This window comes from Pezoporus flaviventris, unplaced genomic scaffold, assembly GCF_033815535.1.
Source record: "Pezoporus flaviventris isolate CSIRO_AGI_PZ_B2104156 unplaced genomic scaffold, CSIRO_AGI_Pfla_v1 ptg000036l, whole genome shotgun sequence".
In the NCBI taxonomy this organism is placed as follows: domain Eukaryota; kingdom Metazoa; phylum Chordata; class Aves; order Psittaciformes; family Psittacidae; genus Pezoporus; species Pezoporus flaviventris.
The window spans coordinates 26,206,157-26,232,351 of record NW_026892584.1 but is presented as its reverse complement, the minus strand read 5'-3'; the positions used below and the strand labels follow the sequence as shown (position 1 = coordinate 26,232,351).

General features: G+C 51.1%; 2 protein-coding genes across 6 annotated transcripts; one reads left to right on the top strand and one right to left on the bottom strand.

Annotated features, from left to right (window-relative positions):
* The first annotated feature begins 296 nt into the window (after positions 1-296).
* Positions 297-7,447, top strand: RPS6KL1 (ribosomal protein S6 kinase like 1). 4 transcript variants are annotated; one of them, XM_061463607.1, is made up of 10 exons: positions 297-606; positions 958-1,082; positions 1,915-2,007; positions 2,818-2,865; positions 3,235-3,367; positions 4,629-5,393; positions 6,156-6,245; positions 6,332-6,414; positions 6,669-6,764; positions 6,882-7,134. In XM_061463607.1, the coding sequence occupies exons 1-10, from the start codon at positions 369-371 to the stop codon at positions 6,990-6,992; spliced, it is 1,782 nt and encodes a 593-aa protein (XP_061319591.1). In that variant the 5' UTR covers positions 297-368; the 3' UTR covers positions 6,993-7,134. The 4 variants fall into 4 exon arrangements, with proteins under 4 accessions (XP_061319591.1, XP_061319590.1, XP_061319593.1 ...); XM_061463606.1 differs by lacking the exon at positions 6,332-6,414 and having other exon boundaries at positions 6,882-7,447; XM_061463609.1 differs by lacking the exons at positions 297-606; positions 958-1,082; positions 1,915-2,007; positions 2,818-2,865; positions 6,332-6,414 and adding an exon at positions 2,875-3,114 and having other exon boundaries at positions 6,882-7,447.
* Positions 7,448-8,758: 1,311 nt separating this feature from the next.
* Positions 8,759-26,100, bottom strand: DLST (dihydrolipoamide S-succinyltransferase). 2 transcript variants are annotated; one of them, XM_061463604.1, is made up of 15 exons: positions 25,970-26,100; positions 21,898-21,931; positions 20,552-20,600; positions 19,457-19,512; positions 19,038-19,112; positions 18,624-18,679; positions 17,688-17,799; positions 17,044-17,199; positions 16,668-16,753; positions 15,891-15,988; positions 13,903-14,033; positions 13,086-13,159; positions 12,143-12,226; positions 11,448-11,615; positions 8,759-10,975 (listed from the first exon to the last, which is right to left on the bottom strand). In XM_061463604.1, exons 1-15 carry the CDS (start codon positions 26,036-26,038, stop codon positions 10,841-10,843), a joined length of 1,383 nt encoding a protein of 460 aa, XP_061319588.1. In that variant the 5' UTR covers positions 26,039-26,100; the 3' UTR covers positions 8,759-10,840. The 2 variants fall into 2 exon arrangements, with proteins under 2 accessions (XP_061319588.1, XP_061319589.1); XM_061463605.1 differs by lacking the exon at positions 25,970-26,100 and adding an exon at positions 25,238-25,616.
* Between the last annotated feature and the right edge of the window lie 95 nt (positions 26,101-26,195).

Genomic DNA, 26,195 nt, shown 5'->3' with positions numbered 1-26,195 from the left:
AAGCCTATTTAAAGCGCAACTAATTACGTGTTACGGGAGGAAGGAAATACGGTGGCAACGGCAGTGCTGAATGAACAACGGGAGCTTTGTTAATTAAGGACAATTAACGGTGAATAACGACGGCAATGGAGCAAGCGGAGCGGCGGCGCTCACCGCACCTCAACCCAACGGCGAGGGCCCGGCCTCGGGGCGGTACAGCAGCGGGACCCCCCCGGTCCGGTCCGGGACCCCAGGTGCCGCGCCGGGAGGGTGGGGGGTGATGACATCATCCGCAGCGAATCAGCGCCGTTCCGGGGCCGCGGCCCCGCCCCTCCCTCCCTCCCCGCCCGCCGGAGGATGCTGCCGGTCCCTGTCTCCGGTGCGGGACCATGAGCCGGGCGGAGGCCGAGCCCTGCTCCCGGGCGCTGGCGCAGGCCCGCGTCTACCTGGGCCAGCTGCGGAGCCGCGTCTCGCCGGCGGGCCCGGAGGGCGGCGGGCGCCGGGATTACCTGGTGGAGGCGGCGCGGCAGCTGCGGCTGGCGCTGGAGCGCGACGTCAGTGAGGACTACGAGGAGGCCTTCAACCACTACCAGAACGGTGTGGACGTGCTGCTCCGCGGGGTGCAGGGTGCGTGAGGCCTCCCCGGAGGGGAACTGGGGCATCCATCCGGGGAGAGCAGCCAGGGACCGGGGCATCCCTCCAGGGATTGCGGCCATGGGGGCCAGCGATCCCTACTGGGAGAAGGCTGGGGGGACCACGGCATTTCTCCGGGGAATGTGTCAATGGGACCAGGGCATCCCTCCTGGAAGCGTGTCAATGGGACCAGGGCATCCCTCCTGGAAGCATAGCAATGGGACAGGGCGTCCTTCTGGGGAGCGTGACCACCGGGGCATCCCTCTGGGGAGCGTGGCCAGGGGACCAGGGCACACCTCTGGGGAGCATGCAGCCTCTCATGCCCGCCCTCTGCACTGCCCGCAGTTGACCCCAACAAGGAGCGCCGGGAGGCCGTGAAGCGGAAGATCACGCAGTACCTGAGGCGTGCAGAGGAAATCTTCAACTGTCACCTCCAGCGGGCTGCAGAGGGCAGCAACCCCGCCGCCACGGTGAGGGGCTGGCTTGGGGTGGAGTTGGGTGGGATGACAGCGGATCTGTGGCACTGGGGCACCTGGGACACACACACACATAAAGCAGCCCCAGTGAGCCTCTTTGACTGCCTCTGCCAGATGCCACCATAAAGTGGTGTAGATAAAATGGCAGACATGTCAGCTGCAGTGTCCTGGCATGCTGGTGGCTGTGAGGGAACTGACAGCCCTTCACCCTGCCTGGGTCAAAGAGCTGAGGTGTGCCTAGCTTGTCTGGGGTGCTCCCAGGACCCCCACCCTCTGGGGTGTACGTTTAGCTTGTTGCCACCATAATGAAAATGACCATTTTTGGTTGGACTGAAGCTGCCGGGGGGAACCACCTTGTAATGTATTAAAAATATTGTCTTTCCCATCGTTGTTCCCTTCTGGATGGAAACTAAAGAGGGCTCCTTGCTGCACCGTGGAAGGAGGTGGTTAATGAAGTGAGAAGGCAGTGAGGCAGGTAGAGTTGGGGCCTGGTGAGAAGGACGAGGGGAGAAAGGCAATTTCCTTCTATATCCATACAGATCCCCTTAGTGCTGAAGCAGTCTCTGTCCAGGCCCAAATTTTGGAGTGATTTTACATCTGCTGCAGGTGCAAGCTTTCCCTGGAAACTTCAGAAATCCAGGAGCTGGCCAGGAAAATGGTCCAGCTGATGTTAGGGATCAACCATGGCCATGGGAGCATTGCCTCTGAATGTTGACCAGCCTGGCAGTATTGCTACCTTCCCTGGAAAATGCAGGGACTTCTCCTACCCGCTGCCACAGACAGTAACATTTCTATGTCCCTCATGCTCTTCTCTCACTGCCTGCAGGGTTACAGCAGCCTGCGCTTCCGGCCCATCAGGACCCTGAGCTCAGCAGTGGAGAACCTGAGACGGTGCAAAGTTGTGGGAGTGATCGATAAGGTAACGACTCAACCTGGAACTGGGGAGGTGAGGCTGGGCCTGCCCCAGTGTGAGCTGGATCGTCCTGGCAGCTGGGGTGGGGGTGCTGAGACCCTGCACACCCACCAAGGAGCATGAGGGTATACATCCACACCATTCCCACCAAGGAAAATTGGCAGGCAAGGATGCAAGACCCTTTAGGAGTTAGCTGGAAAATCTGTTAATGTTCCCATTACTTTTGCTTACCAGAGCTCCCAAGATATTCACAAGGAGATTAATGCACCCAGTTCTTTCCCATGTATGGAATTGTGCTTGATGCCTAGGTACCTCAATGGTGGACTCCTATGGACAATTTAGACTTCCACAGAATACAAGCTATTTGCATGAATAAACTAATGCTCTTGGAGCAAAGATGCCAGGCTTACCATCTCCATACACATACTGACACACTGCTCTGCTCTGCGTTTACACATCTCAGTTTGTGAGGGCTGATGTGGTCCTCCTGTCCTGTCCTGTCCAGATCCAGGTGGGTAGCTTAGCACACCTCACAGAACCCACCAGGAGCAGCATGAAGCCCTCCTTTGTGAAGGAAGCAAAAGTGGTATGGGAGCCACCTCTTGGTTTTATTAACTTTCTGCTGCATGGCTGCCTCATTGCTGCCAACCTGTGGTTTGTCTTTCAAGAGTAGGGGTTTGAGCACACCAAACTTCTCTAGCTGGGTAGGAGTTTGTTTCAGTTCCAGAGCTGAGTCCCTTAGGCCATTCCTGTAGGCTGTGTGCTGGGGTGGGAGCAGTCACTGTTTCCGACCACCATTGTATATACCACTCCCAGGTGCAGATCGTCCAGGATCCTGCCACTGGTGCGACCTTTATACTTAAGGTAGGTGCTTTCAGTTTCATCTGCCTGCTTGTCCCTGTCCTGCCAGCGCCTCCTTGCCCAAGTAGATGCCTGAGGCGGGTGGGATGACCAAAAAATAGCAGCTCAGAGAGGTGGTGAAGGAAGTTCATGTTCATAAAGCTTCCATAAGTGAAGTGGTTCTCCTCAGTCATCTGTTTCTCTGCCTTGTAATGCTGCCAACCAAGCCTTATGACCATGTGAATCTGGGCCAGTCCCTGAAACAGATCATGGGTGAGGTGGGCAAGGTGTGCTTAGTACAAGTCATAGGGCATGCTACCTTTTCGGCTGGCCTCCTGCCCTGCCATGTGCTAGGTTGCAGGGAGTCCCTACCATCTACTTGTACCTCCTCAGAGCCTCCCCAAATCCCATATTGAGACCCGTGAGCGACAGACCATCATCCCTCATGGGGTCCCCTTCATGGTCAAGCTGTTGTGCTACTCTGTGAGCGAGGACTCCATCTTCCTCCACCTGGAGCACGTGCAGGGTGAGTGGGGACAGCATTGCTTTCCGTCCGTTGAGGCATCCTGCTCTTGCCCCCAATCTCCCTTTCTTTAAAATCTCAAATATATTTCTCCTGCTGCTTTGGGGCTGGTTTTATAGTGACAGCACAAGCTGTCTTATTCATAGATAGGTGGTGGGTATCAGGGCTTGGAGACATCGGGGAAGGAGCTGCTCTGCTGTACTGGGGATTTTGGGGGGTTGGTAAGAGCTGACTGGGGAAGTGAACTAGAAATGGGCCTGTAGAGACCTACAAGGAGAAAGGGGGTGGCGTGTTATATGGAAACTAGCCTTAAGGACAACTGACTCCCATGGGAGGGAAAGGTCATGCATTGAAGTAAAGGGGTTCATGGGGACCAGAGTCTTAAAAAGAAAAACGTCTTCATTTTACTGGCATTGTTTGACCATGACAGGAGGGTGATAGAGGAGAGCCAAATGAGGTGATTCACTGGGCTGGTGTAGAACAAAACAATCTTTTTCTAAGAGCTTTATAAAACTTTTTTGTTTTGTTATAAGAGGTCACACTGGCTTTTGAGTTCACACCAAAGAGAGGAAATGGAGAACTGGGGCATAAAGGGGTTCTGGTACAACATGGAGGTAAAGTTGAGGCTTGTCCCAGATCCTCGTAAAGAAGTTTGATCATGTGGAGGTTTGTCCCAAGAAGCTGCTTCACTCTCTGCTGGTTCAATGGATGTGTAGAGAGCAGCAGCTGGAGTCCAGCAATGACAAATGCAGGCTGATGTGCTGGAGAACAGCCTCAATCCTTGTGCACTCCTGTAGGATGAATTTGCAGACAGCAGCTGAGTGTAGTGAGGTTGGGAAGCCCTGGCACGGTGCTGCGGGCTCAGGGTTCGCTGCTCTCTGGCTCATCGCTGACCCATGGACTCTGTGCCGTGTGGTGGGAGCTCTCTGGCACCTCTGTCACACAGGAGGAAAGTGGGGATGGCAGTGGGGTCAAGGGCATGTATTAACATGTGGTGGAAGTGGTAGAGCTGGAATCAAGGAGACTGTGTAGGATGGGCAGCAGGGCTGCTACAGTGGTATGCTAGGTCCCAGGGGAGGTTGAGCATGGTGTGTGCGTGTATTCTGCATGGACTTGAGCTCTGCTGCAAGGGAGATTAATGATGCTTGACCATGTCCCCAGTGTGTGGACCATGGCCTGTCCCTGTCCCTGAACTGGCTGTGTCTGCAGAGGGGGAACCAGGGATGCTTTCTGACTGTTACTTGTTCTCCTCTCTGCTTTCCAGGAGAGACGTTGTGGTCTCACCTTCGCTCCAAGTACCATGTCCAGCAGGGCTCTGCAGATTCAAGCACTGCTCAAGCCCTCAGGGACCTCGGCAGGGAGGACGGCGTGGGAAGCTCCCAGAGCAGCAGCCAAGTCTCCATCTTCTCTGCTCGGACAGGCAGTGGTTTCCCAGGCTCCACAACCCACCGAGTACCGGGAAACGCTGACGCTTCGCCCCCTCGGGAGCAGACTCCCATCCCCACGGACCGTGTTGCAGCAGCACCAGCCAAAGGCCCCAGCCACCTCACCAGCCAGGGCCCGGTCGTCTACCCCTGGGACTCCCTAACCAGCAGCACCGGCTGTGTGTCAGAGAGCGCGGCCTCCCAGCCAGGCCCCCGGCTCCCCCAGCCCGTATTGAACACTGCGAGAGAGGCCCAGCCGCCACCTCAGCAAGTGCCTGAGGTCCCTGGGGCTCGGTCCCTCCTGACCTCGGGTCGGAGGCAGCTTCGTGCAGGATTTGCTCCGCCCGGCTCTGTGCAGCCCCGCGGGCCTGGCCCGGTGGCGCGGGAGCCCTCGCGGGAAGCCTACGGAGGGCTGGGCCAGCAGCCGCCATCAGAACAGTGCCGGGCTTTGGCTTCCTGGGGGCAGGGGCGCAGGGCATGGGCCGTGCGGGAGGAGCAGGTGCGGCTCTGGGCAGCTGAAATCCTCCTGGCCCTGGAGGGGCTTCACCAGCAGGGCGTGCTGTGCCGAGACCTCAACCCCAGGAACCTGCTGCTCGATGCGGCGGGTAGGTAGTGCGAGGCTGCTGCCTGGAGGAGGAGGTTGGCTTCCCCGCTGGGAGACTGCCGTTTGCTCCATTTCCAGGGCACATGGGCTTCCTTCAGTTTGCCTTGTGGGAGGCGGGGAGCCTGGGGAGGTTTGGGTGTTTCCGAGCCTGGAAATGTGGTCGTGGTTGGGATTTCCAAGCAGTTACAAGACTTGGCTCTGCAGTGAGAGAGTCGGGGGCCGTAGCCACAGGCATGCATTGCCCCTGCGCCCAATTAGGGGCTGGCTGCTGGGAAATCCCAGCATGGGCAAGACAGATGAAATCGGCTGAACTGTGCCTGAGGTTAGTGGAACTGCAGTTCTTCCCTGCTTGTAGTTACGATGGGGTGTTTTGGAGCTGTCTCATCACTGGGAGCCACGGGTACCACTGTCAGAGCAAGTTCCTGCTCAGCTGGTAACACCTGGGGCAAACTGCAGAGGCACAAATTGCTTGAGAAAAGAAAAATGCAGGAAGCTTTGCAAGGGTCAAGTTATCCCCTCACCCCCGTAAGAGATGACTCTTTCCTCACTACAGCCTGTACTGAGGTCTGTGGGCTTGCTTGGGCAAGCACTGGGAGTCCAGGGGATGTGCAGTGCCAGGGGATGTGCAGTGCCTCTGTGCTCAGGGCATGGCAGGGGCCCTGCCTGTTCCCAGTTGCTGGGATAGTGCTTAGCTTTGTGCTCCAACCAAAGTCCCTGGCTTTGTGCTAATTGCCCTGCTTTTGCCTCTGGTGCTGCCTTGTAGGTCACATCCGTCTCACCTTCTTTGGCCAGTGGACAGAGGTGGAGCCCCAGTGCTGCAGCCAGGCCCGGGAACAGCTGTACAGTGCCCCAGGTAAGGGCAGCAGGAGGTGCCCTGCACAGTGCAGCCACTGGTGCTCCCTGCCTCCAGCTCTAACGCCTCTCTGGCTCTTTCTGCAGAAGTTGGGGGGATTGCAGAGCCCACTGAAGCAGCTGACTGCTGGAGCTTTGGCTCTCTCTTGTATGAGTTGCTGACAGGAGTGGTAAGAGGCAGAGGAGCTGTGCAAGGAGAGGGGAGGAGGAGGTGATGCTGTAGCTCAAGGGCTCCCTGCCATGCAGGTACCGGGAGGGTGCCAGGTTGCTTCAGGCATGAGATTCCAAGTGCCTGTGCCTGGTCTCGGGGTGTTCAGGGCCCTGGGTTTTAAATCCTGCTGTGTAGGACTGGGGATGCATGGCCATGAGGGTACTCCTACCCTCCTCAGTGCCTCTGCTCACCATCACCCTCTGTTTCCTGCAGCCGCTGTCCCAAAACCACCCTTCAGGGATTCAACCTCACACCCAGTTGCATGTGCCAGAGGGGCTCAGCCTGGCTGCTACCTCACTGCTCACAGAGGTGAAGGGCTTGAGTGGCTGGGAGGGAGGACAGGGCTACTAGCTAGTGTCCAGCCTGGGTCACTTTTCCAGAGTCCCCTCTCTCCTCATCCTGCTGTCCCATCCTCTTTCTCTGCAGCTCCTGCAGTACAACCCAAAGCAGCGCCTGGGCTCTGGAGGAGGTGGCATGGCAAAGCTGAAGTCCCACTCCTTCTTCAGCACTATCCTGTGGAACAAGCTGGTGGGCTAGGCAGGCCGTCCCTCCTGTGGAGAGCTGCGCACAGCCACTGTCCCTGGTGGCACCGGGAGCTCTGTCTGCAGGGGCTGCCCTGGGGAGGGCTACACATAAGGTTTTGCAGCCTTACATGTTGTCTCTGCCTGTGTTTGTTGGTGTCTCCAAGGAGGCTGTGGTCTGGGCCTGGCTGTCTTCTCCTCCAGGTCCTCCCTGGTGGAAAAGGGAGCCCAGGTGCTCACCCCTGGAGAAAGGCCATGTGCCCTTTTTCTGGGGCACCCCTTGCTCAGCTTAGCACCGTGCCCCAGGGCGCCTCACTACAATTTTTATCTCTGCTCCTACCACAGTGACCCCCCCCCTTGCCCTGTTATATTTTGTGGCTTCCACGTGCATCACCTCTGGGCCCTGCTGGCTGGAGCCCAAGCCCGGGGCCTGCCCATCCCTGACTGCATGTGCGTGTGGGTGGTGCCTGCTGTGGGAGGGAGTCTCTGCACTTCTCCTCCAGCCCTCTGAGGAAAATAAACCACTTGTTATTGCTTGCAGAAGTGTCCTTTTGTTTCTGACCTAGATGAGCCAGGCCTGGGCCCAGTGTGCTGACTGAGGGAGAGCCCCAGATCTGTTCTCAAACCTACTCTGAGCCCTGGGTTGGTGTTGCCTACTGGCTGTCAGCACCCTGCAGCCACAATGCAGAAGATGGCATCAAGTGCCTGTCCAGCTTCCCCTCGTGCCCCTTCCTACCCATGGCCTCTGGGGTCTGCATAGCCATGCAGCTGCAGCTTGGAGCTGGGAAAATGGCACAGAGTACCTGTATCTTCTTCCAGCCTTGATTTTTGTCTTCATCACCCATGCTAGCTCCAGTTAGCACTTGTGCCCAAGTGCTCCTCTCTGCTGGCAGGATAGCAGTCCCACTGCCCTCCTTGCTCTGTTTTCAGTGTGGTCATCCATGTGATGGTTTAAAGGGATGATGAACTATTGAGAGCCAGCACAGATGGGAGGAAGATAAGAGTAAATACAAACTGTGACAGAAGAAGCAGCAGCATGAACAAAAGGTGTCCGCTAACAGCCCAAAGCAGGGGAGGCTGTGCTCATCAGTGCAAATCAAAACTGTAGGCTGCAGGATGAGCTAGCAATGGCAGTGGTGTAGTTCTGGCCCTCCCAGCACTCACTCATCCCCAGTAAGTAGTAAGGAATAGTGTAATGCACGGGTGCCAGTAACAGTGAGGAATTACTGGCACCAGTGAAACTCTTCTGTGGCTAGCTGATTCCAGCACCCGCTTGCCACAACCACCAGCAGAACCACTCTGCTCCTGGCTGACTCGGCCTGGCTCTCAAGCAGCACCAGGAGCGCTTGTCCACCAGAGGGAAGCAGAGCCTGGTCGAAACTCATCTCCACCCAGCAAAGGCAGGGGACACCTCAAGGGACGTGCAGAAGCAAGTGGGCTAACCAGGAAGCTGAGCACTTATGCCTCAGCAGGAGCAGCTAAGCCTGGGGCCTCCCCTCTCTAGTGCAGCATGCAGCGGCTGAACCCTCGAGCAGCAAACCTGCACCTTCGGCCACCAGCCACCTCATCCTGTGATTCAGGGGAGGTTCAGTAGAAAGCACACCTGCCTCCTTGCAACACAGTGGCATCAGTGTCACCCAGAAAGGCCAAAACCAATGAAGCTCCAAGCATGGCAGCTGCATGACCCTCCTACAGCAAGCAAGCCCCAGCACTGCAGAGTAAATAAAGCTGTTTGTTAGGCTGCATCATTTTAAGAGCTTGACTGTACATTCACTCTCCGGGTAAAGACCTCATTTAGTGCAGCTCCAGACAGAATAGAGGCATTGCCCTTCCCCAGGCTCATATGCAGTCAAAATGGGCCCTCTGTACCCTAAACCGGCATGGAGGGCTGGGTGTTAATAGCGTTCTTAATCAGAACATTCTCTTTCACTCCATTCATTCATGCAAGAGCATCTAGAGTCTTTGTCCTTCCTTTTCAGCAGAGGGGTTTTTCCTCTCCTCCCAACCTACTTCAACCAGGGACAATTGGAGGAAAGCTGGCTCCACACACAGTTTCGTCCATAGCTGCCAGGAAGATGCAGGAACCAGTCCTAGGCACTACTCTCCCTTTGGCCAGCTTGCCAGCTGTGAGTGCAATCATTTTCTGTTACAAGGGGCTGCTTTCTTCACTCGTAGCTGGAAAGGGCAAACCACCCTTCAAAGTTCATGTCAGAGCTGGAAAAATCCTGCTATGAACCAGGAACAATTTCATACTGTTCCAACAGGGACAGCTCCTTGGGGAAACACTCTCAGCACCACAGACAGCTTTTGCTTTACAGTTCTTAGATATTCCCTCCTTCCTCCCTCTGCAACCCAAACAGCCTTTTTCACCATTTGCATGATTTACAAGTCTCCTGTTGTAGCAGGGAAAAAAACTGGCTCCATACCTGCACTTTAAAGAGCCTATCCCAGGTCTCCCTCTTGGCCACCATGCTATTTAGCAAACACTGGGATTTCCTAACCATCTGTAACAGTTCTGTTGCTAGACCAAGAAAAGGTTGATTTCCAGCCCTGAAAACCTCATCTATGCTGGGAAGAGCCAATTCTGTGCCAAAGAGGGTTTGAGGACAGTAGAGTTCACAGCCAGAGAAGCCTCAATTTAGTACTACTAGTGATGGGCCCAGCCCCAATTTTCTCTTTTCTCACACCACCAGGTAACAGGCTTCTTACATCACACTAGGGATGCAGCTGGTGCCCCTCACCCAGGAGCTGCTGCTCACACCACCCCCCTCCAAACACACCCCACCTCGCAGTCATTGCCCAGTTTTATTTCATTTAAAATCCGCTGTGTTAAATATTTTAGTTACAAGTTTTGTGTAGAGGGTAATAGACTCTGCAGGCACTAGCAACTCCCTCAATCCCCCATACATGTGTGCGCTATCAGATTAAGGACTGCCCCCCTCCCCCCAAACCAGCATCCTCGGGCTGGGATATACATTACAGTTAAAGCCCAAGCCCTCCCCAGCGCTTTCTGTGCTGGTAGCAGGCCAAGCCCTTGCACACAGGAAGCCAGCAGTCGAATCCACCATCAGTGCGCTGTGATTCAAGGACAGCTGCTGGGGGCTGGTTCTTACCCCCGTGTCAGGCATGTAATGGTGAAAGTGTTGTCCCCCCACAGGGAACAGTGCTACCTCCACAGAGGTCATGGGCTCTGCCCACCTGGACATGAACATTCATGCCACAGTGACTGGGCTGGAGAGAGACAATCAATCTCCAAGGGAAAACAGGGGAGCTGCCACCACTGCGTGCCTGTCTGCAGAGGGCACTGCCAGAGGCAAGACACCTACCTCAAGCCCAGCTCTGATCAAACTCTCTGCTGCAAGCAGCAGCCTGCCGGTCCCCAGACTGCCCTTGCAAGACCCATGAGTGTGAAATATTTTAAAGCAAAACAGGGACATAAGATCAGCCTTTCCTCTCCTCTCCCCCCCAGGAACCTCAGTGCTAGGAAATACAGCTGAACCCACGTTGGGGTGGCAGGGAAGGGTACCCTAGCACAGCAGCAGCGAGCAGTTTCCAGTGGTACAGGACAAGCCAGAGGTGAGAGTTTGGTGCTGTGAGGGAGAGGAAGCCATACAGACAGCTCTGGAAAGGCAGTGCCAAACAGCGGTCGGCCCACTGCATAGCAACCCTCATGAGAAAATGAACCTTTGCTAAACAAAATAGGAAAGGAGGTAGGAGCTATCCCCACAATTCCCTCTGGGACAGCTCCAATCACAGCGGAGGGAGGGAGACTGGAATGACCCCTGCCAGTTCCTGAATGCCCTGCATTGGCCCTGCTGGTGCTGCGGCCCTGCCCTGGGTGAGTTGCGTGGGGGTGAGGCTGCTCTACAGGTCGAGCAGCAGCACGCGGGGATCCTCCACCGCTGCCTTGATCTTGCGCAGGAAAGTCACTGCCTCTCTGCCATCAATGAGCCGGTGATCATACGTCAGCGCCACGTACATCATGGGCCGCACCTCGATCTGAAAGGGAGGAATTAGACATCAGTGAGCTCAGCCCTACCGCAGACACGATGCCCTCCACAGGCTTTTTCCTACCCTGAATCCAGATCTCAGACCCTCTTGGAGGTATCCTGCTTGGCAGGATTACCTATCCACTCACCCAGGCACTGACCATCACCCAGCCTGGGTCCACAGCATACAAGACTAGGTCCCTTTCTGGAGCTGTTCTCTGTCACAAAGGCTACAGCATCCTCCTCGCACCTAAGCAGATTATCCAGTTCTCCACATCACAGACAGGATAAGCACACCCTGCACACCTCAGGCAAGTACTTGTGCCAGCAAAGCTGCCCTACATCCATTAGTCTCTGCTCCTCGTTCACAGTACAGGCTTTCAGAAGTTGACAACAACCCCCTAGAAAAAGCATGCGGGCTACAGTCCTTATACCACTGAGCCTTCTCTGTTCACTGACGCCTCATGTGCAGTTCCACCTACCTTGCCTCCCACAGCCACAGGCCTGTCAAAGATGGCATGCATGCCTAATATGGCAGACTGGGGTGGGTTAATGATAGGTGTCCCAAAGAGTGACCCAAAAACCCCTCCGTTGCTGATTGTGAAAGTGCCACCATCCATGTCTTCAATGGCCAGTTCGTTCTTCCGTGCCTAGAAGAAAAAGTAAGGTCTTAGAAAGCCACACAAATCACAGAAGGCAAAGCATGAGCGTTTGGACATTCACTCTCTCCAGGAATAAATGCTGATGGCAAGAGCTTCACTTATTGATCTGTTCAGATGAAAACTAGAACCAATTACTTGAAAATGTATCCTGTTGTTAGGTCTGAATATTTACTGGCTTTGGGGAAAGATTCTCTCCTTCCAACTCCTGCTTTTGCAGGAGACAGACACAGAGACTTCTACCCCAGGGCAGTTCAGCCACGGCCTCTAAAGACAGATATGAAGACACTAATGCATAGTTTGCGGTCTTCTGGAAGGGCAACAAGTAAATAGGCCTGTCCTGTGAGGCACGGGCACAGCTACAGATGTAACTGGATCACTCCCCACAGCACAAGTCAGTGTGTCAGAGGTCAGAGATGACGACAACAGAGGGAGCGAATCAATTCATGCCTATCCAGCACCCTCAATTCTTCCCACTCCTCTCCACCATTTTCAGAAAAAGCTCCAACTTTCCTTACCTTCTCCCCCAGCTCGTAGATGGCACGCTCAATGTCAGCATAGTTCATGTTTTCTACATTCCTAACAACAGGGACCACAAGACCCTACAGAGAAGCAAAGTGCATAATCAGCTAATTCACTGTGGTGCCACACAGACAACTGGCCTCAGTCCAGCAGCATTCCTGCCTCCTCCTCAGCACACAGCAGGTAGTTGGCAGAGCTGCCTTGCACCCTGGCAGCTGGCTGGGAAACTGGGCATGACACACACCAAGGGCTGACTCCATAAATGAGACTTCATCTTTGCCTTGTAAGCCTGTCCCGTAAAATCAATCAGGTCTGTCTGGATCCAGCTCCATGTCCACAAACGCAGGTGAGGCTCTGGGCAGAATTCAGCTGCCACCTCTTTCTCTGTGAGAAGAGTGGAATCCCTTTATGCTGGTACTTCTCTAGACTTCAGGAGCAGTGACAGTTTCAGTCCGGGCCAAACCTGGCCAAAGCCTCACAAAAGAACTAATTAATTCAGTACCTGCATCTCCATCCCATACTCTACCTGGACAGGAACATCTCTGAATCAGCAACTTCATTTACAGAAAAGGGGGAACAGCACAGCAGCATTAGCCTTTGGACAGGACATGCAAAGCTTTTACTGTCTATTTCACATCCTCATTAGTCCATGAAAAAAAAACAGTTTCCCTAACTTGGCCCTACTCATAAGCCACTGAGATCTTTATTGACCTTGTTACTATATCTCCTACTACAGTGGAAGAGTATTCTTGGTCCTCCATCTTCTCCCAAAACCCATCTCAGCAGTCCACAATGTCTCAGATGCATCATTTAGAAAATCAGCCTGCCTCATCAGTAAATTTCTGCTGCAGCAGAGCTCAAACTGAATTGGCTCAAACTACATGACCAACCTAGACCTGAGGCTGCAGGAAGCACAGCCAAAGCAGCCAAGGTACCTACCCGGGGAGTTGCTACAGCAACACTGATGTCCACATAGTCCCTGTACACAATCTCTTTGGTTGTGTCATCAATCACTAGAAGAAGAAAAAAAGATGTGTCACACATGCAGTACACAAGATCAAGGGCTCAACAGGCCAGAAGCAGCCATGAAACCATAACTCATCTCTAGCTCTAGTTACGTTTAGCTCTAGCGAAACGTATCTCCAGAGAAGCATGAGCCCTCACTGCCTGTGGGAGAAACATCAGGACAGGCAGAAAGGAAACACAGTCACAGAATCCAAGAATTGCCAGGTTTGGAAGGGACCTTTGAAGGTCACCTTGTTCAACACCCCTGTCCAAGGCAGGGTCACCTACAGCAGGTTACACAGGAATGCATCCATGTGGGTTTTGAATGTCTCCAGGCAGGGAGACTCCACAACCCTATTTGGCAGTCTGTTCCAGTGCTCTGCACCCTCAGACATCCCCTTGATTATTCTCTTCTGTGTTGAGGAAGTCCCTCGACACCTCCCAGGAACTGCACTGCACCTGCAGCAGGTACCTCTGCACCAACCAACAGAGTCTGCTGGCTCTGCCTTCTGCAGGCTGCACATGCACAGCCCCAGCCTGACTCCAGGCAATCCCTATCTAATAGAGCCCCTCTTGGCAAGCTGTGTTCCCCCTACATAAATGGCTTTAGCAACATCAGCTGCAGCAAGTAAGACTGTCCTCCTTTTTCCTGTCTATCTGACTTGCTTGTCCAAACTACTGGCTTCACCATGGACTTGGTTACCTGCTTTCCCCCACTCTGCCATGTTCACTGGTGAGATAGGCAACTCACCTGCATTCACAATGGGCTGGTCCTGCAGAGCAAAAGCTGCAGCTTTCACAAAAGCTGACATGAAACCTAGCTTCAGGTTGTGCTTTTTCAGGAAGGGATCCCTGTGTATAGCTCTCATCTCCCGGATGTTGCTGTAAAACACATGGTAACGCTGGATAGCAGGGAGTCCAAGAAAACACTGTTCCCTTGCTCTGTAGTAAGATTTTCAGTGCCATCCCCAAGGACTGCAAACCTCCACCAACCAGCAAACCTCAGTCTGCAGAAATATCCTTCAAGTATCATAGCTGAAGTGGGCTGAAGGTGGCTCTAAAGCCCCTGCCAAAGGATCTAACAGGAACTGGACCTGGACCACAAACTCAACAGGACAGGGTTAGCCTGCATGGCCCACATTCCTGAGCACAAAAGCAAGATGAGACATGGCCTATTTCCTGCTTAGGCCTGATATTGCCACCGATTCTCTGGAGACACCAGTGCTGATAGTGTGGCACCACAGACAGCAACTGCAGCTGTGGCTGTGCCAGCCCCAGAAGGGTGAAAAACCAGGAAATGCCAAGAGCAGAGAAGACACACACGGTGACTGAGTGAAAGGACTTCAGTCATCATTCAAGTCCAGCACCAGCCAGAACAATGATGCCTCCATACCCAACTCTCTGGCTTTGGGAGTTGAGTGAACATGAAAGAATCTTTCCAGCTGCTACGGCAGTGGGTGCCAGCCAACTCACAGCCCTTAACCAGACTAACTGTGGTTCCCCACTGTTTTATTTATGAGAACTGAGGCCATTTACAGAAAGTCAACCAATCTATGGCTACAACCTCTGTCTATTCCGGGCTAGTGCCAGATGCTTTGGAATTGCATGGTCCCTCCCCCCTCTAGAGACCTCAAGTCTTTGAAGAGACAATTTCAGCTAGGGGCAGGGTTCTTCATGGTCTAGAGTGTTTGTTTTCCTGCACCTAACCTTGTTTAGGGCTAGGATTACCACCCAAAGACATTAGTGCCTCCCAAGACACAAGGACTGCAGCAATGGGGATGAGGTTTGCTACAAAACTGGCTCATTATGGCTTCCTTCTTTCAGACACTGACCCCCAAGGGAAGCAGAAGGCCCCAGCACAGGTCCTCACGAGTCAGCCTCACAGCAATCAATCCAAACCAGATTACCAGATGCAATGAGAGCCCGAGGCCAGCGTAAAGTGACACCTCAATGAGCCTCTGAGAGGAGATAAAGCTGCAGCACTTCCCCTCCAATCAAGACTATTTTGCCAACCTTATTGTTCTGAGACACAAATATTTACATGTTTTGTCTTAAGGAGCAGAATAGGATTTCACAAGGCAATTTGATTTGGGCACAATTTCCCCTTAATGCACTGTAACATAAGCTGCCCACCCTCCAAATCCATTAGTGCATTCAGTCCATGCAAGCACTTGAGTCAGGAGACCCCCCACCTGCCCAGAGGGGATGTGGAAGGATGCTAGCCTGCCTCTGGAAACCTGCACCGTCTGACAGCAAAGGCCTCAGACCTATGTAATGCTCACCCAAAAGGCTGATGAGACCTGGGGAATCACTTTATTGGAACCTAAATATGCCCACCTCCAAAAGCAGTAATCTGGTGGGGTGGCAGAAAGCAGATGCTACATCTTGATGACTTCTAACAGCCACTACACAAGTGATACCAGTCACTCCTGCTGTTCTGCTCCACATTCACCAGTTCTTAACCAAGAAGCACGTAGATAAGGAACCAGACTGCCCCTTCACAATCAGTGGATGACTCCCAAGGAATGAAAGGCCATTAGGAAGTTATGCATTCCTCATACCACAACCCCAGCATAGCCCTGATGAAGTTGTGCAGACAGTGGTACACACCTAAGAAAGAGGTCCCAAAAGACCGGTTGTTAGTCTTTCCAAAGAGAATCAGCAAGGTCTTGACTGCTAGGTAAAGATGACTGCCTACATCTATTTCTACTCATAAAGGGAAAGAGGTCTGCTCCTCACCTCATATCAATCTCATTGAAAGTGGTCAGCATGGCACAAGTATTCTGAGCCTCCTTCAGCCGCTGAGCGATACGCTGGCGCATCCTGTTCATTTTCACCTGAAAATTAAAAAGATATAAGCAGAAGCTGCCTCAAGCTCATCCAAGGGGGATAATGCACAAGAAACTCAAAAGACTCTTGTTCTTGCCATTTTGTTGACTAGTAATAGATGTCTAGGACCAAGGTTTTCACTCCAGGTCTCCATGAGGAGCATGACAGGCTGAGGAGTCGATTTCACTATGGAGCTGCCCAGCTCAACTTACAGTTCATTTGAAAAGCAGTGCTGAAATGCATCACAGTGTAACTACTTCTGACCTACATGCTCCTCAGGACCTCCAAGCATTCATGGGTTTCCAGCACGAGGTTAACATTAGAAGAGCAAAGCCGCTAAGAAAGCGGGCTGCCCAACCATGTTCTCTTAACCATGCACAAGGCAGGTGCAGCAGCCTCAGCCCTTTGCTGAGGGCTTGTGGACAGACCAACCAGATCACACAGAGCCTTCTGTGCTTGATCAGCAGAGCTCACGACAAGACTTTTGACTGCGTCAGACTGGACCTGCCTCTTCCTCCACCCTACGTGGTGCCCTCACGTAGAGAACTTCCCCACCTGTCACAGCCCCACTGAGCTGGGTGTGAACAGGTAGACATGGACACATCTGGGGCAGCTCAAGGCTTATGCCAGAACAGACTGTCACCCAGCAACAGAAGCACTGGCCAGGCCACTATTCCCATAGCTTACCCTATGCTCTGATCTGGCACCTTTGCTGGGCGCTGCCTCCCCAGAAGGGACTGCCGCAGGGGCTGCAGCCGGCTTCACCGCGGACACTGAGGGTAAAGAACACATCAGTCAAAAACGGAAGTCAGGGCTTGATCACAAAATGCCCTGAGGTAAAAAGCCCGTTTGAGCTCCTTGCTCAAGCAACACGGTGTGGAAGCAATCTTGAACTGGGCTGGGCAGGCTTCAGGCATAGCTGAGCTCTGCAAATGGAGCATGCAGGACAATAGTGCAGGGCGGGGCTTCACCATAAATGCCAGACTATTTGCTGTCTTTAACCTTACATACGCTCCTTAAGGAAGAGAGGCTTGAAAATAGGAGAAAACAGCTGCTGCCTCACCTGGTTTGCTGTCGATGGGCTGAGCTGGTGTAGGCGGCACTGGTGGCATTGTAGTGGGAATTGGTGCTGCAGCAGGAGGAGGAGCAGATGTAGCTACAGGTTCAGGGGCTGCAGGAGGAGGAGGGGCTGCTGCTGGTTTGGCCTTGGCAGGAGCAGCTGAAAAACAAGAAGGAACCATGGTAAGGGCAATGATGACTTCCACTGTCAGGTGTCCCTGAGTCCAACCAACGTGATAAAAGTTAACCTTCTGGCAGAGTGCTTTACAGTTCTCAGCACTATTGAATTGACAGAGGTCACCACAAGAGCATCCCATGGTGAACGTGTTTTACTCGACACCCTAGATCTCCTCACTGTGCAGGAGACTGGATGCTAAAGAGAAGAGGATGGAGAAGGGAGTTATACAGGAGAATTCTCACCTAATTTTAGCTTAGAGTTGCAGTCTCCTACAGAAGGAGCAAAAGGAAAGTTCCCCCTCAGAGGGACTACAATTACGCTTGGACAACAGAAGTATTTTCTTCCAACTGCAGAGGCAGATGGAGAAAACATTTACTGTCTCTCAGGATCCCTTTCAATGCCTTGCTTCTATCTTAAGAAAAAAGATGGGTGGAAACAGGAAGAACTGTGCAATAACTTGCATGACTCACCTCCAGTTTTCCTGAGTTTGAACAGAGGTGTCCCCCCTTCCACTTTGCCACCATCAGGTACTAGAAGGGCTTCAATCACACCAGCTGCTGGAGCTGGAACTTGCACTGATGTCTGCAAAAAGGAAAACCAGTGAAATTTCCCCAACCACTGGATGGAGAACTAGTGCCCAAGAGCAGATGACAATATGTGCAGTTACACATTTTATGTGGCAAAGACAGCAGCTCTGTCTTGCACCATTTGCACAAGTTTTCACACCCTCCACCAGAATTTTGTGCCAATACATAGAAGTTTTAGGAGATGGTGGCAGTGTAATGTACAGCCTGATCTTCCTGCTTCAGCATACAATCAAGAACTGACCTGCTGTCAGCATCTTCTTGACAGCAGCAATGGAAGCAGAACTTGGCAGGCAGTTTCAGCAAGAACATCAAAGCTTAAGATTCTTTTAAGGAGTGAGTAAATTTAAAGGCTAAATTTACAGTCATGTGAAGACATCCTATGGCTCTGCAGATTTCTCCTTTGTTTAAACACAAACAGGTTTCAAAGCTTAGAGCACCAAAATTGGAAGGAGCAGGGGAACTGCAGCTCCAACAAATATCAGTACCACTGATGCTTAATCAAATATATGAGAAATGAAGAGCTGACAAAGAATTCTCACTTAAGACACAGTCAGCTTTCATGCTAGATGAGAAAAGCTTTTCTCTATGAAGGGAGCAGGAGACACAGGCAGGGCTTGCAGGCTCTAGGAGCTCTTAGCACTAGAGGAGCCATACAGAGTACCTATTATGAAACTAGAAAAAGGTTTGGTCCAAAAGTTGCGGCTTTGAGCAACCTGGTCTAGTGGAAGGTGTCCCTGCCCATGGCAGGGGGGTAGAACTAGATGATCTTTAAGTGTCTTTCCAACCCAAACCATTCTGCGATTTTATGGAAACTCTTACCTTGTCTGTTTCAATTTCACATACCACTTCATCTTCTGCCACTGTGTCTCCAACAGCTGAATGACAGATATGAAGACCACTGTGAGGAGGGAGTCATGCTCTGGCCATGCTCTTAACTCGCAGCTACCTCCCCCACTAAACCAGACTTTTCTCACTCCAGTTCTTTGTGACTTGTAAAGAAAAGTCCAGATCAAACAATCAATATACTGCATAGTCAGTCCAATTCCAGTTGAGACATCACCCATGACAGAGAAGTACTGAGATAGTAACTTCAATCTTTACTCCTTAGGAGAGCTGCAATTAACTGCCCCTTTTGTCACAGACTGAAAGGCAAAAAGCAGGCTGTCAGCCAGTGAACCCAATCTGTCTAGTGCAGCAGCACCAGTGCTGAGAATTTCAGAGGCAGCTGCTTACCTTTCTCCCACCTGACATCTCCTTCTGTGACTGACTCTGCAAAGGCTGGTGTGTTCACTGTAACCACGTCATCCCCTGCGAGAGAAAGAGACAGACTTGAACGCACTCAGAGCTCAAAACTTATGCCATTGCTTCACTCTTGTCATCAGGACTCTAGCAGAGGGGGTAGGTCAACAGACCTTCTTCTTGCTTCAATAATGAGTAACATTTAAACACAAGAGAATAAACCCCCATCTAACTGAAAGGCACACTGTGACAGGAACACCAGACAAAAAGTCTTTAGGGCCCTGGAACGTAAACCCTCAGCCAACCATCAAGGTGGGAGAGCAGTGGGCCTAGGACAGAAGAGCTTCAGCTGTTGCCAGGACAGCAACAGGTAGCACAAGAGATATCCCACTGACTCCTGACTCTGTACTTACTATGTACTGCAGTGGTTCTGAAGTAACGGACAGTGAAGACACTGGAGCTATTTACTCTGCAGAAAAAGAGAGAGATGTGAACACAGAAGCATGCTTCTTTGCAGGCTGCAGGCAACAAGCTCAAGCTCAGAATTTACATTTGCTTAACTGATCTGAAAGGCTGCTCAGCAGTTCTGATCTATTTGTTCCAAAGGACTCCTACTTACTGTTCAAGGTGCAACAATCCCACTACGAAACATTACAGCTTACCATAACTAGTGCTCTCTGAAACTCTGTCAGAACTGACATTCATGGAATTAGAATTTAGGGGAGAGAACCCCTAAGAACCCCTGTGGTTTAAACACTGACCCAGCCAGCCTGCCCTATGCCCAAGACTAGCACAATAACCGTTTTTTGCCTCCACATCAAGACTGTCATCTCTACAGAACTTGCTAGATTGCTCCAAAGAAAGAGAAAGCACCACACATTGCCAATGGTAACACATCAGAGACACCTATTTCTTTCCATCATGTCCCTTCACAGGAAGATGGCAATCCCAAGCGTTTCAAAGGACGTTTTTAATACCTACTGACACCTTGTTTAGAAACGTGAAGCAAATGTGATTCAGCATTTCCTCTAACATAGGGTACTTGGTGCAAACAGATCAGCTTTGTAAGCTTTTATGGATATGCTTCAAAGTTATTTCTCCAAATACATTTTTACAAGACCACCTCAGCAATGCAAACCGTGCCATATGAACAACAGCTCCTTGGACCACCCCACTTCTCCTGACAGAAATCCTACCAGGAGGCTACCATAGAGCAAACAAAACTTCTAGTCAGATAATCAAAGTGTAAAGATCCATTTATCACGAATCTCCTCATTCCTGTCCCTTCCTAGCATCAGTATCTGGTTCCAAACAAAGCTTATTTTCTTTAAGCATACCACAGATCCTGACCTGAAAACCCTAAACTTTCTTAGGGCTAACTCCAAGCTCCTATAATGTGCATAGGGATTTTAGGAAAGCCAACCATATTCTGCCTCCCAGCCCCTGATCTTACCAGGGCTAGAGCAGTCCCAGCCTCTCCCCATCACAGCTTTCCTGGAGATACTTACACAAGCTTCCTGCTGTTTGTGTAAGCCAGTCCCTGGCTCCCAGCCACACCTGTGAATGAAAATGGTGTTACCCCACAGGAATGTTATCCAGCCTGTGAGTGTTCTTGTCAGGTACAAGAGTGCAGAGGACATCACTGTCCACCCTGAAAGAAGCTTGTGACTACGTGGGCCATATAGCCACCTCAGTGCCTTCAAACCTGCCCAGAGCTTGTCAGGAACAGTAGTCTTGCCTTCATCTAGATTTACAGAGATGGGAAAAACAGTTATATCTTGATCTCAAAGCTAATAAAGATAACTTTGGAAAGGGCAAACAAAGCAGCAGCTGCTCCAGTCAAATCAACCCAGGAAACAGCTACAAAGGACTGCTAAAACCTCAGTTGCTGCCGAGTTATCCTAATACAAAGGGGCTCCTAATAGGAACAAAGCATCAGTCACCTATGAGGCACCCCAGGAAGCCTCACAGTTGTATGGACAGAAGTAAGGAGTCAAAAAAGAACTTAATATAGGGTTTAGGGCAGACCACCATCATCCCTATTCTCTGCCCACCCCTGTCTCAAGAACTTCCTTTTCCAAAACCCAGAGCAGGTACTTGCACGCATAGCTTCTTGGTTTCACGCACCGCACTGCCCTTTCCCACACTGCTCACATGCCCTGACACTGCAATTTTAATTACAAACTGATCTCCTGTCCTTTATCTCTTTCAGGGCACTGAGCAGTTTTCCAGACTGATCTTAAAGTGAGTCAGCACAGCAAGTGGGGAACGCAGTTATTCCAATCACACGCCAGAAGGAAGAACCATTTCCCCACTTGATTTTCTTAAAAAAGCTACACAATTTTGACACCATCCCCTCCTAAAGAGCTGATATTGGAGCTCTAGAAACCAGAAAAGGTAAGCAGATGAAACTGGTTTCTCAAAGTGCAATCAGAAGTGAGTGATGTCATGTTCTATAAACACAGTACAGCTAGTCAAAAAAAAAAGCAGAGCTCTGGGAAAATCCAGTTTAAGCACTGAAGAGGAGTTCACAGGCGTGCTAGATGTGACATGTTACTTCACATTCACCCATCATTTTCAAAGGAGTTTATTTGAGAGCTAGGCTCTGCAACAGTATATGTTTCAAGCACTGCAATGCTTGAAACACACTGTGCTGCTGCTGTGAAGTCATCACCAGAGTCAAATGGATCAGGCAGCATGTATATTCAGCAAGGGAGGCACTCACATGGAAACACATCTCATTTCACCAACTGCTTTTTCATTACATGATTGACAATCAAACCTATTACCCATTTCCATCATCAGCTCTGGTTTGTCTAGGCAGTTTGAAATGAAATAAAAGCTTAAGACTCACCAGACAGAGAGCATCTTGCCAGAGTGCAGCTCCCCTGTCAGAGAGAAGAGGAACTATCAGTATTGTAAAAAAGACAGACCCACCCTAGAACAACTTTGGCTTTCCCACAAGACCCAGATGAGAGACAGGTCCCATCATTCCCATACTCCAGACTGCAGGCATGCTTCTACACCATAGCGCGCAAGAATGGGAGATGGTGAGAGAATCTACATCCTTCTCTTTGCTTTGTCTCCCTTCCAGGATTCCTTCCTGCAGAGTGATGTTAAACCCGATACACTTGGCTTTCAGTTGTGGCTCCAGCTGTTTTGACTTTCTCATACACATTTTCCTCTTAAAGAAGGAACAGATTTCTAAAGACCAATTCACTAAAATTTGCTATGAATGAGAGGGTCAAAGGTAGCTACTGGATAGGATGACAAAACATCCCATGATGTTTGCTCCTGCAGTCATGAATGCAGAATCTGGTTCTTGTTTGTTTGTTTGCTTTAAGGCTATGGAGCCTTTGAACTCCAGAAGGCCAGGACTGCCATCAAAGGCAAAATTTATACTGCTTTCAGTGAGCCAGGAATTCCACCTTCTGGCAATGTTTCATTTCATACACATGCCATCGTTGACTGCACTCCTAGCTCAGCATAACATTCCTCAAAAGACATTTCAAGATATTCCAGTTACTTTCCCTACTGTTATCATGCATTTCTCTGGCATCAAACTAGCAGATCTGGAGAATCTAAGAACTCTTTAAAAGCTACAGGAAAACATCACAGTAACCATGACAAAAATGCAGTTGATGGTTTGGAACAATAGCTTGGAACAGCAGCTACTCAACAGGTCAAAGCACCCTTATTCAGCAGCTAAGGTGAGAGGTAAAAAAATCACATCTTCAGTGTCTGGAGGGAAGTTTGCATGTAAGCCCTGATTTCAGCTTAATCAGAGCAAGCAGGATGGGATATAACTGACTTTGAGTATCAAAATAATTTGTGGAGGTGTGTGTGATAAGGCAACACACAGATCAAGAATCAAAGAGATACTTCAGCTGGTCACACTGTCTACAGGACTAAGTGCTGTAGACAGTGCATGTAGAATGCAAAAATACATTTAATGAACACTTCATACCATCAAAATCACTGGCAGGCCTGGAACTGGCCTTCACAGTTTAATTATCCAAACTTACTGATGGATTTGGCTTCTGGAATTTTAACGCACAGTCAACTAGATGACAGATGGGCAGTTCAACAAGGTTCTGATCAGCTGTGCTTCGGACTCAGGCAACTCGGCTGACCTGCTGCTACAGGAGCCTTGGTCTGGCAGAACTGAGGAGATCCAGCACAGCAGGGACCAACAATCCTGGAGACACAGTCCTGAAAACCTGGCTGGGCCCACTGCATCCCCTGCCCCAGGTCTGGCTGGGGAAGGGAAAACAGGGAACACTGCGCAGACTCTGCACAGTCATCATGAACACTTAATCTTGGTGAAGCACTGGCCCCCTTCTAGCTCTGATCTGGTTTGTGTAGAGCCAGCCCTGAGCTGTGATCAGTAAAACAAACTTCAACTTAACTCTGCTTGGCTAAGTGTCTAAAGCACCACAATGTTCAGCACATATGTCAGTACCTGTATTGATCAAATTCTTTCCAGTTTCCACAGTGCCCCAGACAATATGAAGTCAATCACAGATAAAATATCAAGTAACCTGAGCTCCTGTATGCCCATGGATGTTTTCCTGGGTGTTATATAAAAAAGCGGTTAAAGGTATTCCTAGCATCCCAGACAATAACTTACTAATAAACAGGATCAGCCTCAGACTGAAGCACAAATAGGCAATTTTATTTGCTCAGGACCAGTTCAGTGTAAGTTTAAAAAAGTTTAGAAGGCCTGTCCCTAAATAAATTATTGTGAGAAAACACATCTGTAGCTCTGTTCCATGAGAGATGCCAAGTCTGTGTTCCACAAGTCCTGCAAAACTAAGGAAAAAAAATGGTATCACTCTATGCTGTCTTTTAGGTTAAGAAATGAGGGCAAGAGCTCTAACGTGTGGAGGAAGCCACTAGTAAAAGACACTGTGTTCTGTTCTGCAGAACTGCTGTGTGTCCATCTCTTAACTATGGTACCTTGAAGATGCACAGTGCAGCTCTGGGAGATGGCTGACAGCACTGTTTCCTGTTCCCTGTTTCTGTGAAGGGATTGCTGTGATTGCACCTGTTCATGATTATCACCTGGCTAAATCTACCCTCTGCCTGATCTTGGCACTTCTTCAGTGAAAATGGACACATTTAGATTTTCTAGCTAACATTTGCACTTTGGGTCGCTTTAAAGAGCCAGCCTTCACTTGGAGAAGTCTTGGTCTAATTAGATAGTGACTCATGTACCAAGTGATTAACTTTTCTCCCATGTTTCACATGACTTCTCAGAATTGTTTTTACAACTGATGTCAAAGTGACCCTGGCACACAGAGCCCCAGGCCATACCTTTCAAGGAGACGTGTAGTGAACTACCGGAAGGTGACATGGAAATGAATTATGTAATGCATCAGCTAAAGCAACAGCCTGTATACCTACAGATTTGTTCTCCAACAGTGGGAACAGGGACCACTTCAGCTAAGGACACTAACAGAACAGGAGTTAATTTCTACCAGAAGCCCAGTGCTGAGCAGCTCTGGTTGACAGACAAAGGAGCAATCGGTTCTCCTGCCCAAGCTTCTTCAAAGCAAAGCAGCTCCTGTTTTTAGCAACAATGATGAGCACAAACCACTGCTGCACACACAAACCAACTGCACATCTTCCATGGATTTTAACGCAATTATATATAGCCTGGCAGGGCAGATGCTAAGATGGGATGGAGATAACAATGCTGAGTGGTAAAGGATACTGTTACTAAGACAAGAGGCTTAGAACTCCTCCAGCATGTGGAGAGGATCAAGCAGGGAGGAAAAAGTTTTTTACAAACTCTTCTTCAGATAAAAAGAATGACTTGATTCTCCAAGCACTGAGTGCAGCTCCTGATCAAGCCATCCTTTATCAGGCTAGCTCTAGGACCCCATCCATTCTTTATAATTACACAGAACCACTGAGCGATAACAAAGGTTAAATATTGTTAAAATGCCTATCAAATAAGCTTGTTTTAAACTGCACAATAACCAATTTGTATCTATATATATAACAAAATATAACTATATAATTATAAAGGCTTTATAGTGCAGTTTTATGTGTCTATATACACACATTTATGAAGACATACCTGTCTGTGGAGCCCAGAGACAAGCATTTAACATAGAACAGTTCTATGAATAGCATAACATATTTAAATGTTCAACATTACAATTAGCTGTCAACACTTGCTCACCTACATTTACACAATGGGCAAAATGAAATCTCATGTTGTAAGGCTTCAGCTGGTCAGCTGGAGGACAAGTAACATTCTTCCTCCTGTAGGTAGGTGGATGTACGTACGCATATGCATGCGTTTACACACGTATCTACATAGAGCTATGTATGTTTAGTATTTAGATGGAAGATGTGACCAACAGTCAGGAAACGGTAGGAGCGCCGGTGCTGATGTGAGTAGCAGACTCTGGCCGTTAGACTCTGCAAGCCCAAGCTTCCACCAGCACAGGTTACTGCCACTGCATCGGTTCAACGCCTGCTTCGAAAACCGAGCACAGAATTAAATCAGCAAGCAGCGACAGGCGGTGACGGTGGAGCCCGAGAGCAGCGGTTCTGGGCAGCTCCGTCGCCAGTCAGCTCTGCCGGGTGCGCAGGCGAGCCGACGCCCTCCGCGGCGGGGCCCTGCCCGGGCGGGGCGGCAGGGGTAGCGGCACACGCTCTGGCGCGCCGAGCGCGGGAAGGGCACTGCTGCTCACCCCGGCCCCTCGCGGGGGTCAGCCCCGCCGCCCGGCCCAGGCCGCCCCTCTCTGTATGTGCGTGTCCCCGGCGCGGCGGTGCTCCGCGGGCGGGGGGGGGGGGGGGAGTGGGGGACGCGTCCCGGTGTCCTTGGCGCCGCCGTCCCCGCCCGCCCAACCGCCGCCCTCTCTCGTTCCCCCCTCCCCGCGGCCGATGCGGGTCCCCGCGGCGGGCAGTACCTGCCGGAGGGCGCGCAGCGAGCGGCCCACCACCCGGCCGAGGCAGCGGGACCGCCACAGCAGCAGCATCACGGCAGCGGGAGCGGCCGGAGGGCGGACACCGGAAGCAGGCCCGGCGCGAGCCGGAAGTGCGCAGGGCCGGACCAAGCTCTCCGGGACGGGGGGAGAGGAGCCAGAGGGACGGTACCATCGCGGGCGGGGTGGGGGGGGGGGGGGGACAGGGACA